Source organism: Primulina tabacum, chromosome 16 (assembly GCF_025594145.1).
Source record: "Primulina tabacum isolate GXHZ01 chromosome 16, ASM2559414v2, whole genome shotgun sequence".
Lineage (NCBI taxonomy): Eukaryota > Viridiplantae > Streptophyta > Magnoliopsida > Lamiales > Gesneriaceae > Primulina > Primulina tabacum.
Window position 1 is genome coordinate 25,428,903 of NC_134565.1, and position 13,763 is coordinate 25,442,665.

General features: G+C 34.6%; 2 protein-coding genes across 3 annotated transcripts; one reads left to right on the forward strand and one right to left on the reverse strand.

Annotated features, from left to right (window-relative positions):
• Window positions 1-5,746: 5,746 nt before the first annotated feature.
• LOC142530146 (peroxidase 47-like) lies at window positions 5,747-7,411 on the forward strand. Its single transcript, XM_075635941.1, has 3 exons — window positions 5,747-6,271; window positions 6,350-6,512; window positions 6,892-7,411. Exons 1-3 carry the CDS (start codon window positions 5,816-5,818, stop codon window positions 7,287-7,289), a joined length of 1,017 nt encoding a protein of 338 aa, XP_075492056.1. The 5' UTR covers window positions 5,747-5,815; the 3' UTR covers window positions 7,290-7,411.
• Window positions 7,412-7,462: 51 nt separating this feature from the next.
• On the reverse strand, window positions 7,463-13,431 carry LOC142530147 (caltractin). 2 transcript variants are annotated; one of them, XM_075635943.1, is made up of 7 exons: window positions 13,240-13,431; window positions 12,259-12,376; window positions 12,133-12,169; window positions 12,007-12,034; window positions 10,800-10,952; window positions 10,627-10,729; window positions 7,463-7,749 (listed from the first exon to the last, which is right to left on the reverse strand). In XM_075635943.1, exons 2-7 carry the CDS (start codon window positions 12,356-12,358, stop codon window positions 7,685-7,687), a joined length of 486 nt encoding a protein of 161 aa, XP_075492058.1. In that variant the 5' UTR covers window positions 12,359-12,376; window positions 13,240-13,431; the 3' UTR covers window positions 7,463-7,684. The 2 variants fall into 2 exon arrangements, with proteins under 2 accessions (XP_075492058.1, XP_075492057.1); XM_075635942.1 differs by having other exon boundaries at window positions 13,233-13,411.
• Window positions 13,432-13,763: the final 332 nt, after the last annotated feature.

Sequence of the window (13,763 nt, forward strand, 5' to 3'; positions counted from 1 at the left end):
TAATTAAATGAAATGGGCTGGGCCTTTTAGGTATTGGGCCTCACACTGCAACTGAAAGAACCAGTCGAACAAGCCATTTTTCAACCGAGTGAAGAGCTAGTTCAGTCGACTGCCACGACTGAACAGGTGGTTGCAACTGGAACTGAAGCAATGCCAGTCGAAGAGCCATCTACAATTTCAGTTGAACAACTGAAGCACATATTTCTGAAACAGCTGTGCATACAACTGAAGAATCAGTTACTATTTCAGCTGATCAATCACCTAAAGAGCCTTCAGAATATACTGATGTTCCGAATCTCTCTTCTTCTCCACCGCTCCAACCGGAAACCATACCAGAGGATACTTCAGAAATGGTCAATCTTGTAACTGGAACAACTGACAGGGCCCTGGTGATCTTCAATCAAGAGAACAAGGAGCAAAAACCAGAAACCTCTGGAGCCATGTCTTCTAGTATTTCAATAGAAACTGAATCTTTGTTTGAAGAAATTCAGGCTATTCAAACCAACCTTGTCGGTGTAATGACTTCCATTTCTGATATCAAGTCAACCTAATTTTCGCACACTATGAGGTTCGACTCTATAAAGGAGAATAACATGGGAAGATTACAGCAAATCCAAAAGGACGTAACTTCGCTATTTTTCCAAATGGAAGAACTTCGAAAAGACAGAGTGTCAGCTGAAGCTCACTTCCAAACTCAAGCCTTGGTTACAAGACGTCTTGATTTTTTGAAAGCATTGTCTTCAAAAGAATGCATTTACTGCAAGATATCTTGATGAATGCAGTATCAAACCTCTCATCCGATGTGCGGATGTTATCCAAAAAGTTTGATGAGTTTGACGAAAGGGAGAAGAAAAAGAATAAGGAAAAGATCAGCAAGAACAATCTTCGAAGTTGATCAAGAATAAATAGAAGACTATTTGGCAGATTTCTTGGAGATTAATTTATTCAGAATATTTTTTATTCTTTCATTCTTTGTACGAATTTGTACATTCAAAAGAGTTATTTTATCTACAATGAGTTCAGTTGATCGGTTTCAGTTCTTACTTTCTAAGTTTTGTCAAACACCAAAAAGGGGGAAATTGTTGGAAACTAAATTTCGGATGTTTGACAAACTGAGCACTTAAAAGATTAAACCCACTAATCAAGTAGATTGATAGAAACTGATCTAAAATACACAAACCATCGGTTTCCAGAAACTGAAGGATTATACGCAGATTTTCGAAGACAACTGAACTACGAAGCTAACTGACTGATCAGTTGGAGACTGATCAGTTACTACAAATAGTTGTGAGCTTATCAACTACATTCGATCAGCTGATCTCTCAGCTGTACATATCATCAGTTAAGACACTCAACCGAAAAAAGCTGACTGCAACAAGTAGTGATATCGCCGCATTTCAGAAAATTTGCAGAGGAGAAAAGCTGATAAACAACTTTTGAATCCTTGAACTTTGAACAACTATCGATTTACTAGCCAGTTACTCTGCTGAAATCCTTGCAAACATCAAAGCTCACGCTTATTATATACATTCATAGCTTTCAGGCTATATCTCGAATTTTCAAGAACAAACTGTAATACTTGATCTTGAAGAGATCAGTTGTGCTACATTATTTCAATTAGATTGAGTACTGTAAACAAGTTTGTAACTAAGAGTTTCAGTTTGGCATTGTTAACTCCAAAACTGAAGTGGGTCTGTACAACTTTTTGTATCGATCAAAGTCTTTTACTGTATATCATATCCTTGAGATGGAAGGGGTGACGTAGGAGTGTTTGAAATCTCCGAACATCCATAAAATATTGTGTCTTCTTATTTCAGTTTTTATTCCATCTATCAATCAGTTTATTTCCGTACATTCTTTGTTAACTGATTGATTTTGATCTACAAGATTCTCGAGTATCAGTTTATCACTAAACTCACTCATAAATCGAGGATAGGTTTTGAAAATTGAAAGTGTTTATTCAACACCCCCCCCCCCCCCCCCCTTGTAGACACTTTTCCACCTTTAACTGATCCTATCAATTGTCCTTCCATTGGTTGTGTTCCAAATAGGTTGTGAGTGAACATGTGTGCTATGTGTTTTGCATGCAGTAGTGATCACATGTTGTTTCCTTTTTCCAACTTCATTGGTCCGCCTATATTGTTTTTGAACAGGTTTGCAATTAAAATAATTTTTAGATTTACCTTTCACCGAGTTATGCTTGGCAGAACTGTTTTGAAAGGGCTTCCAGTTAGGATTAACATTGGAACTCTCTGGTTCGTAACCAATACCAAATTTTCGATCTATGTTCATATCCTCAATAGGCTTTTCAACTTGATGGATACGTTCTTGATGTTCATGTACCATACTGGATCTCACAAAGTGAATATATTTTCCTTTGCATTCATTCAGTTTTGGTTGAGTACTGGTTTCAGGAATGCTTTCCTTATTAATGAAACCGAGACGGATTTTGTCTCCAACATGTTTCTGCAACTCTTGCATTTTAGCCAAAGTAACTAAAGACTTATTGATAGAAGTAAAAAAAATTTATTGGAATGATCCTTACTTGTTTAAGTATTGTCCTGACCAAATTTGTCGACGATGCATACCCGACAATGAAGTAAGTAACATTATTAAATTTTGTCATTCTGAAGCATGTGGAAGTCATTTTTCATCCAATGAAACAGCTACAAAAATCTTACAATGTGGATTTTATTTTATTGGCCGTCTTTATTCGAAGATACGCACTTATTTTGCAAATCTTGTTAAAACTGTCAGAAGATGGGATCAATTTCAAAACGAAACATGATGCCTTTAAATACAATCATAATTATTGAAATATTTGATAGTTGTGGGATAGATTTTATGGGTCCATTTCCATTATCTTTGGATTTACCTACATTTTATTCGTTGTTGATTATGTTTCAAAATGGATTGAAGCAGTTGCTTGTAGAACTAATGATCATAAAGTTGTCATAAAAATTTTAAAAAAAAAATATTTATAGCCAATTTGGAATACCTAAAGCAATAATTAGCGATGGGAGAAGTCATTTTATAATTAAATCATTTTCTTATTTATTAAGAAAATATGGCATTACACATAAAGTTTCTACCTCATATCATTCTCAAAGTAATGGTCAAGTTGAACTTGCAAATAGAGAAATAAAACAAATTTTAGAAAAAACAGTAAATCCAAATAGAAAAGATTGGTCTTTAAGATTAACTGATGTATTATGGGCATATAGAACTGTATTTAAAACATCATTGGGATGTCGTCATATAGGTTAGTTTTTGGTAAACATCGACGTCATTTACCGGTTGAACTTGGACATAAAGTTTATTGGGCAATTAAAGAATTTAATATTAATTTAGCCGATGCATCTAAACTAAGAAAATTGCAATTAAAGAAACTTGAAGAATTAAGAAATGATGCATATGAAAATTCAAAGATTTATAAAGATAAAACTAAAGCCTTTATATGATCCACAATAGTTGTTTGATATTTTCATTTTGTTTTTGCATATTCTAGTTAATTTCCCGGTTAAGTGGCGGATAACGATACGTCGTGACTGTCTAAGTCGGTTTCTTCAGTTTCCCCAAAATAATTGAAGAAATGCATCTGGAAAGCCTAATGCATGAACTTTTAAAAATATCGTAAAATAACTCCTAACCATTATGCATTAAATGCATAAATTAAATAAACACATGATTTAAATAAAACCCTAGATTACATGCATTCAGGTTACGTAAATTTAAATTTCCTGGACTTTACACACATTGAATGCATTTAATGGTTAATATCTGTTAAATCGTCTTCTAGTCCATGTAGACGGCTTTATTCTGACAGAAGTATGATGTATCAGACTGTTTTGTTTCATCTGTTCTGCTTTGGTACAGACTGTCAGTTTGTCTGCTGAGTATTTCAAAATACAACTGATGACGTGACTAATTGATCAGGAGTCAAACTGGTCGACTAATAATTTCAGCTGGACTACATCAGTTCTAACTGATGACTTCTCAATTTGAATACTTCAGTTGAAATAGGTAATTTCAGTTCAGTTTTGTGAAGTCTATGGATAAATAACTTCGAAATTTAAGACAACTTTTAAAATTGCTGGGAAATTTTAAGAAAAATTTAAAATTGAATTCTATTTTATACATTAGGAAACCTAAAACTTCTATTAAAATTTCTAGAGCGATGTTGAATTTTAAAACAATTTGCATGCATGTAAATTATGTAGACGCATGCAGAGAATTAGGCAAGCGAGTTTTCTCCACTACAAGAAAAGCAGCTTATATTATGTATATTAGTGCGACACACCTTTTTCTTTTTAATATGGAGACCAGCTCCGCTATTGAGTTAGTGCCTCACTTCCTTATTGCTGACTTAGTGCACTTTATTGCCTACCACTTCGCTTAAATTAATGGATTTTTGTTAGGTTAAAAATCTAAAACGTGAACCATTTCAAAAAGCTTACCCATATAGGTAGTGTAATTTTCCTGGGTTTATAAGTTACTTTTTATTAGTTTTAATGTTCAATGTAAGACATTTGTAATATTACCAACTTTTGAGAATCCGAAGTACGCAGCGACCCACTCTTGAAAGCTTTCACACACCTTTCGAGAGAGTTTTCGGTATTGGAAACCAGTCCCGGCCATGGTAAAAATATCGTTTTCTTTGAAATGACTATGAATCCGCAACTTATCAATAAAGATGAATAATCTTTCTTTTCATGTTTCTCGTTCGATCCTGCCCGAATTGCATTAAAAAATGAAGCAAAGAGTCTCGCTTGGAAAGGATGCTATATCGTACCGTTTGAGTGAACCATACTCTCTCTAAAGCTTCGCCAGAAGCGACTAGTCGCTTCCCTATTGGGTTTCACTCCTTTTCCAACTGAAAAATGGTTGTCTTTCCGAATTCACATGTATGCATCATGTACTTTAATCCAGCATACAATGATGTCAATTTTTAACACAATTATAAATACTAGTTTGATGGTAGCCTTTTTCTAAGGCTCTCCTTCTTACGCCGACTCTCAATTAGAACACAAATATAGTTATATGTTGTTATATACTCTTGGTGGAGGAATATTTTCTTCAATCCATTCATGATATATATATTTATATATATATATATATATATATAGGAAATATTGGGTTTATATTTAGGGTTACAATTAGGATTACATTTTGCAAGATAAATTACAAAAGCACTCTTGAATCCAATTATATATTTTTTTATTCTCTGTTACCTTTAAAAAAGAAAAATGTCATCATGCGTGTCAATATAAATGTACATTATATTCTTTGTTTCTTGATTGATAAATTAATTTGACTTTGCTATACCATGTCCATGTTAATTTGTCAACCTTATCATCCACCAGAATATGACAGTGACAAGCTCTTATCAAACATCCTTAGTAAGTTGAAATTACTATCCAGAAAATGAATAATACTTTTAAAGTTAGTGGTATTCCAACAAAGAAAGCAAAAACCGCATCAAGAACTTAATTAACATATGTATGTAACATAAAATAAATATATAATGATATCGTTAGAGGAAGAAATTGATATTATATAAAATTAAACAAACTTAAAAAAATTAAAATTGGTTACTCTATAGTTTTTTTTAAAAAAAAAAATATAGCACAGACAACATAATAATTGCATAAACAACCCCTTTTACACCATGCACTGATTAGCTAGGTAGTAAGCAACTAGTGATTCATATATATATACATATACATATACATATTGTATATATATATATGCATATATACAATATAATCCAACGTATCAGTATTTTAATTGATGATATTATAACTTCAAAACGAATATGTATATGAAATCCCGTACTGATTTTCGATACCCTGTGATCATTTTGATCGCGATACAAATAATGATAAGTAGCGGCCGTGATAACAATGGATTTTGGAGTCTGAATATCAATGGAGTTGCGGATGGGCTGAGCATGAATTACTACATGTTTTCATGTCCATCGGCTGAGATTATAGTAAAGAACACTGTGTACAATGCTTTGCAATCTGATCCAACGCTTGCTGCTGCTCTTCTCAGAATGCATTTTCACGACTGTTTTATTCAGGGATGCGACGCATCGGTACTCATCGATTCCACCAAGGATAATGTGGCTGAGAAAGACTCCCCAGCTAATTTAAGCTTGAGGGGATACAATATCATCGATGACGCCAAGGAGCAGCTCGAAAATCAGTGCCCTGGAGTTGTTTCTTGTGCTGATATTCTTGCAATAGCTGCTAGGGATGCTGTTTTCTTTGTAAGATACATATACATGTACAGATTATTCCATCAACATAAAATGTATATATTATGTATCTAACTTACTATGGTTCAGGCTGGAGGTCCAGTATACGACATACCAAAAGGAAGAAAAGATGGGAGTAGATCAAAAATTATGGACACAATCAACCTGCCTCCGCCTACCTTAAACAGTTCGGAGCTCATAAGGATGTTCAGCCAGCGTGGCTTCACTGCCCAAGAAATGGTGGCTTTGTCAGGTTTTTTTTTTTTTTTTTTTTTCTGCGCGTATCTGTAAATATAAAATTTTTAGTTTTACTTGTTTTCGATTTTACTTTACACAATTTTCTAATAAAATTATTATTAAAAAATTAATTCGAATGAAACCTTGGTTTCCAACCATAATTATCCTACATTTCAATATTATTTATATCTTACTAAATTTAAAATATAAAAATAACACTTAGTTTACAATACACATTTAATTTGATATTGTAAAAAAAAAGTTAATAAAATTGTCCAAAATATGAATCATCATCTAAAACCCAACCTATTATCCTCCTCAGATATATTATTGCTCACAATGTCAAACATGAAACATCATCTATAAGCAACTGATTTTATCATGGCATCTGGTAGGGGCACACACTCTGGGAATGGCAAAATGTTCATCATTCAAGAGTCGATTGAGTAACTTCGACTCAACTCATGATCCGGATCCCAGTTTGGACACAAAATTTGCAAGGGCGCTTGCAAAAACATGCAGCGCAGGTGGCAACGCAGAGCAAACCTTGGATTCGACAAGAAATACTTTTGACAATGACTACTTCAAAGCCTTGCAAAGGAAGACCGGAGTACTCTTCTCTGACCAAACATTGTTTGTAAGCGAAAGAACTCGAGCTATAGTGAACGGATACGCCATGAACCAAGCAATGTTCTTCTTCGACTTCCTGAGGGCGGTCATAAAAATGGGACTTCTTGATGTTAAAGAAGGTTCTGAGGGGGAGGTTAGGCATAATTGTCGCAAGATCAATTAGCTGAATCTTCCGTGTCATAGGTAAACATGCATAGAATCATCTGTACGTTTTACTGCTTCCTCTCTCTGTTTCTCATCTATTCTAAAAATAATTCAGCTTCTTGCTATATAATTCTCCAGCAATCATCAGTTATAACGTCAAATGATTTACCTATATCACAACAAAAACTCGTATTTAAAGAAATACTTAATTGTTTCATTACACCAGGGGAAGAAATTTTAATATTACCAAGTCATATACATAATAGATCTCTCCAGGTCGATTATTTTAAATTAACAAACACAACACTCATATTATCTCTTGCCTCAGTGTTGGCATTACAAAAATACAAGTGTAGAGCCTATATTTTTACAGCAAACAAAGCAGCAACAGTGACACCACAATATTCACCTCTCCTAGTACCCATAAGAAGTTCTCCTCATCATCCTCATAAACTCCTCTGCACTAACTTCACCATCACCTGCGTATGTTGAAGGAAATTTACCCGTAAGGGGAATTGAAAAGAAAGCCATCAACGTTTTGAATATCATTCGCACAAATTATCAACTAAGAAATGATATAAACTAAAATTATGAACTATACGAAGTCTCAACTAAGACCAAAGAGGTAGTGTTCATGCAGAAAATACAATCTCCATTTTTTCTCATTTCCTTTCATTTTCAGGCTGCTTTTGGAGAAATGTCTGTGTACATGTATAACTTCGCGCAATCGTGCACACGAGCCATGTGTTTGTTTGTGTGAAAAGAGACAAAAAAAAATGATGAAAATCAACAGCAATGATTTTACCAAAATAGTATAATACGTTCAGCATTACCATATCACCCCAATCGTACAACCAAGTAATACAAATTCCTAATTATCCCCAGATGCAACGTAAAACAAAGCAAATGAGCAGATAAGGTTTATATTCAAAATTAAAGCTCAACTTTGAAACACACGATGGGTCTAGTTCTGTTATTTCATTATTTGAGAATTAGCTTTCCTCGAGGTTGTCAAAAAGAGCATATGTGGGATCTTTATTGATCTTCACTCATTTGTTTTATTTCGAGCTCCAGCTTAAAAGATTTACATGATTAAGAATGTAATTTTCAACCATACATTTTATTTAATAAGGTTAAACCAGAAATCCTGAGAGACCCTATTTAGCAGTTAAGGAAATGAAATATATTTGACGTTCAAAAAATCATGGACGCTGCTCAGTTCGTGAAAGGCACACTAATATCGAAGAGCAGGTCGGTCAAGCACAAAGTGTGCCTTGAACAATTAAATCCTTCCCATAGCAGCCCATTCTCAATTAAACCCCCCACCCCCCCTAAACCCAAAACCCCATCTTCCGACGACTTCGGCGACATCCAGTAATTTGGAAGAGTTCTTTTTGTATCTTCTCAGGCCTTTAGGGGCTGGTTGTTGCTCTTTTTTACATTTTTTTTCATTTTTTCTTTTGCAAATCTTTTAATCTAAATTTCAAACTGTCACGTCTATTGAAATTGATTAGTTTATTATCATTTTATTACACTGATTTGCAATTTTATTGGCTAAATTTTATGTTAAAGCAAATATTAATTGCTGATAATCGTATTTTGGTGGCCTAAATTCTTAACTTGGGATTTATAACTAATAGTTTGTCGCTAATTATTAGTGCCTTGTGTTTGAATTTGATCAGGTACACGTCATTCGTTTTCCCCTTCAATACACCACACGTCTGAAAGGCCCTGGACTTCAAAAGCCCTTTGGAGCCTTGACTTAATAGCTATGATGCAGCCTAACTTGAAATAGTCCACAACTCCGCTATCCATGTCTAGTCAACTTTAAAATCAATAGCACAATTGGCAATCCATTATGTTTCTATATCAACATGTGTAATGCATTTAAGACTTGACACTCATCTCCTGTTACGTGCTCCAACATATTATTCGGCACTAACATAAAGGACATAGGCCCAAGAGTTCCCAAGGCTTTGGAAAAATATAAATGTGGGGCTGATGGGAATAAAATATGAAGGGGATGTTACATTCATTGTATGTGGGGCTGAACAGTGGTGAAGGCTCATCATGATCGTCCTCCATCGACTATGCTTACAAGCTATTTGCAGGGACTTGGAATTACTTCTCCAGATAAGGTGATTGATGGATCCTATGAAAATTCTTACGGGTCTCAAAAATTGGCATTTTTCTCTGTTCTGTATTCTATGTTGAAACTGGAGATAAATTGATCCTGATGAATTATGTTGATCAAAATATAATTTTAGATTTAAGTGGTTCAATAATTACATGATTACATCCAGCTGGGGAAGATGAAAAAGGTTCATCCCCTTTAATCATTGTAATTGTGGTCCTCAGAGTTAACAAGGAACAGGTGTTGCAAATTGATGAAATGGGAACAAATACTCAAAGGGGCAGATGACGAAGTTAAACTGCTAAGACTTCTTGTGAGTGCACTATGAACAAAGGACATAATTCTTGTTGATGTAGAATATGTAACCATGCAAGATACAGAGAGAGTGAAATTATGGGATTCATATTTCATATAACAACTGTATTTTACTGTTGAAGAAAAGGGATCTTGATTTTGCCTTGAAATTGCAGGTTTTTAACAAAAGAGTCAACATACTTACAATAACTAAAGCACGGGCTGAAGAGTATCCTCTTGATATCCATTATTTTGGAAATGAGTACTGCGACCTTGGTTTTGAAATAGTCATTTTGTTGTTGGCTGGAAGGATGCGGAATTCAAAGAAGATCAAGTTTCACGTCTCTCAGCCTTGAGGACAAGGCTAATTTTCAAGAGGCTTGTATAGTCACGTTCTCCGATATTTTATTGGGCCCTAGACATAGGCCTAACCAAGAGTTCCCAAGGCCTTGGAACAATCTAGATGTGGGGGGAAAGGGGGATAAGGCGTGACCAAAGGGAGGGTTGTTGAATTCATTCTGTTATTTTCCGTGAAAGTTTTGTTACTTGCATTGCCAGGGGAGAGCAACGGTTCTTTTACAGAGTTGATACTCTGGGTTTAACTTACATTTCTGCGTCCAAAATTATATTTCATCTCAATCTTTTTGTCGAAAAAATTGGGGTCGCAACATCTCTCCATGTTAAAAAGCTGTGACCAAGGACACGTACAGACTACAGATTAGAAAAATCAACAGAGGCTCTTTGGCTGCAATTTTCAGGATTTCAAATGAAAGTAACGGTGTTTTAGAATAAATATCCCTAAAGTAATATGAAAAGGCATACATGTTTCAAAAATTGTGTCAAAACTCAAAAAATGTTTATTTCAAATAAGTAAAATTGAACATGCATGACAAATTATGCACCAGAAGTGGAGATCGAGCAAACTTACGGTCTCTATCTGCTTCATCAATCATGTCCTGAATCTCTTTCTCAGTAAAATTTTCACCCAACTCCTTCCCTATGCGCTGGATATCAGCAAAAGAAATTTTTCCCTGCAATTACATGATGAGAACGCAGTTATAACATGAAGATATCATATAATGTACAAAAACAGCAGCTTACGTTTTTATCTTGGTCAATTATATTAAAAGCCTTCATGAGCTCTTCTTTGGTGTCCCTTTCTCCAAATTTTGCTGTCATCATGTGACAGAATTCATCAAAGTCTATCGCACCACTGCCATCCTTGTCTACTTCAGCTATCATTCCATTAATTTCCTGCAGACACCCAAGTCTTTAAACTATATGGAATTTATTCTTAAAAAAATATTGAGAAATAGCATTAACAAATGCGAGAATAACAATATTTGAAAGAACTAAATTGTAAATTTAGAAAACAGAGAAATTTCGAAGAAAATTTGGCAAGTGCGCATTTCTTTGGGGATTTTTTTAAAAGAAAAACTTCACATTATAAACATTAAAGAAACTATAAAATGTCTGTACTTTATCAAAAAAAATGTCTGAACCAAATATAGACTAGTCACTCGGGTATCTAGTGCTCCAACTTATTTTTCCTTGTGGCGCCATTATGCCAGATGTTATGCTTGACTAAGTAGCATCTAAGGGACAATATTCTGGAAAATGGCGACAAATATATTCTACTAACTATGTAGCGATGGCAGCAAATATCCATACTAAAATGAAGACTTCCTGAAAACAAACCAGCCATATAATCTTTTCTATTGAGTTTTTGCAGGAGTACATATTAATTATTATTGTGTATGAATGCACACAAACGTCCATCTGCAAACAAATATGCAAGAATTCTATTGACTGAAAAGTCTGCTAAAATTTCTCGAGATCAAAATCTTTAAAGAAATCCAAAAGCAAATGCCAGGAAACTTATAAGTTGCTTCTAGAGTTCATAGGCATAATCATTAACCAGGTTTGTGCAACTAACCAATTAAGAATATTTTACAATTATATGGTAAACAAGTAATAGACCAAATAGCAACTCCTTTCAGTTACCTCAGCTGGTAAAAAACTAACATATTAGCACAACAAAGAACTTAAAACATTTCCAGAATACTGGAATTTTATGGGTTAAAGATCATGGCAAATGTGGGCTTAAATCGAAAGCCTTTCCAACTTTTAATCCCTAGAGCTTGCATATGTGAAAATTACAGGAAATCAGAAGGCTGCAGCATTTTTTTATGAGTCAGGAAAATTAATAGACATGCATTACCATGAGGACAAATAAGAAATTAATCTCCAGTTTCTAGTGGTAACACATTAAAAAGGATATCTGCTAGATTATAATCTTGTCCATTACCTCTTCCGACATTTCAAAACCAAGAGCCCTGTAGAAGAAACCAAAAAAGATAATAGATTAGTAGATTTCGCTTCCACATGCCAGGCTTTTCAAATTTTTCTTGAATTTTTGACAAAACACAGAAACCTCATAGCAACATTCAGCTCTTTGGCATCAATAGTTCCTGTAAAATGTATTTATTATTAAAAATACTCAGTTCAGGAAGAATGATAATATACATTTAGTAACTCTGTTATATAGTTACTTAAATACCAGAGCCATCAGTGTCAAAAAGTTCAAAAGCTTCCTTTATCTCCTGCCTTTTCTGTTGAGTCAACCCATGATGGCGCCTAGGTTTATCTTTCCTAGACATTCCTCTGTAAAGTGTTGCCTGCAAGAAAGGTTATAACAAGTATTGTTCATAAATACAAAAGCAATTACAGAAAAATAGAGAGTGAAGGGAGGTAAAGGAGAGGGAGGAAAGAAAGTGTGCTGCACCTGTGATGATTCCAGTTCAATGAAACTTGAAATTCGATAAATATAATGTAACAATAGCAAAATGGAAGGATAGTGGTATGACATCATGGAATCAACTCAAAGAAAAGTATGCTTCAATAGAGATCAATGGCTTTAAGTTTCTTTAGTTAGTGTTTTTCATTGTTTGTTATCACAATTTGAGACAGTTTTGGTTACCCACCAAACTAAATTTAGAATAACCGAAGCAAACCAATTTTTTAAAAGAGAGAAAGTGCAATTTTTCCACTTCAAGCATAAGACTATTGATTGAAGGGACGAAATGGATTTTAAAACACGTAACTTATGATGGATATACAAAGACCTAACAAACTTTAGTGAAGAGCTGATATAATACGACCATTCAAGCACAAGACTACCGATTAAATCTACAGAACTGAAATTTCATCCACACTGTAAGTTAAGAATTCATCGATTCAAGAAGATCTGAACTGAATAAAGAGAAGGTGATACACAAAACCCAACGACATCAAGATTCAACATCACACCAGCATATGATCTAATCAACGCAAGTTTTCCATTAAGTTCAGCAGCAGAACCGTGCAAATTATCAAAAAACTCGCCCTTGGCCTGAAGATCAGTCATTTTTTTACGAGTAAAAGCACAAGAGTTTATGTGAGTTCAGAATAAGAACATCACAAAATGGTTACAAACAGATGAAAATCAATCGAAGGGGTGTCACTGTTATCAAGAAATGTTAACCGGAACCTTACCATGAACGATGAACGATGAACGAGGGATGAACGACCGACGAGCGAAGAGAGGTGAACGAGGAGCTACGAGAGATGATCGATAGATGGGGATGGGCTGGATGGCCGTTGGCCGACGGATTTTAGGGTTGAGTTTTGGAAGCCCATCACCAAAATAACGTAAATTAACCTAAAATATCTGCCCGAAGTTTCAACTTGCAAATCAGTCCTCTTGTCTGACTTAAATACAAGATGCTCCCTACTGTCAAATATTTATTTACCTCTGCTCCCAACTAAAAGGCTTAAGATTTAAAATTTCTTGTATTAACTATCTCTTAACCATTCTTTTCGCATCGATCACATCATAATATGTGTTTTGAAATGTATTTTCATGATATATTGTGGTTATAGGGTTATTCATCGGTTATACTTGAATTCTTCAACAAAATACGCAAATTTCTTATCATGTTTCTTGACTTGTGTTAAAGGGGCTGCCATGTCTCGAGGTTTAGGAGTGATCTGATAGTAGATATGTAGGAACGTAGCTACTGTTCT

Excerpts from the sequence above, each read along its gene's own strand:
- LOC142530146 (XM_075635941.1), top strand. The coding sequence starts at position 5,816 with ATGTATATGAAATCCCGTACTGATTTTCGATACCCTGTGATCATTTTG. Across the intron at positions 6,272-6,349 it reads CTAGGGATGCTGTTTTCTTT|GCTGGAGGTCCAGTATACGA; the intron begins GTAAGATACATA and ends ACTATGGTTCAG. Across the intron at positions 6,513-6,891 it reads AGAAATGGTGGCTTTGTCAG|GGGCACACACTCTGGGAATG; the intron begins GTTTTTTTTTTT and ends GGCATCTGGTAG.
- LOC142530147 (XM_075635942.1), bottom strand. Across the intron at positions 12,035-12,132 it reads GAGCTGAATGTTGCTATGAG|GGCTCTTGGTTTTGAAATGT; the intron begins GTTTCTGTGTTT and ends TTTCTTCTACAG. Across the intron at positions 7,750-10,626 it reads TGATGAAGCAGATAGAGACC|GTGATGGTGAAGTTAGTGCA; the intron begins GTAAGTTTGCTC and ends CAACATACGCAG.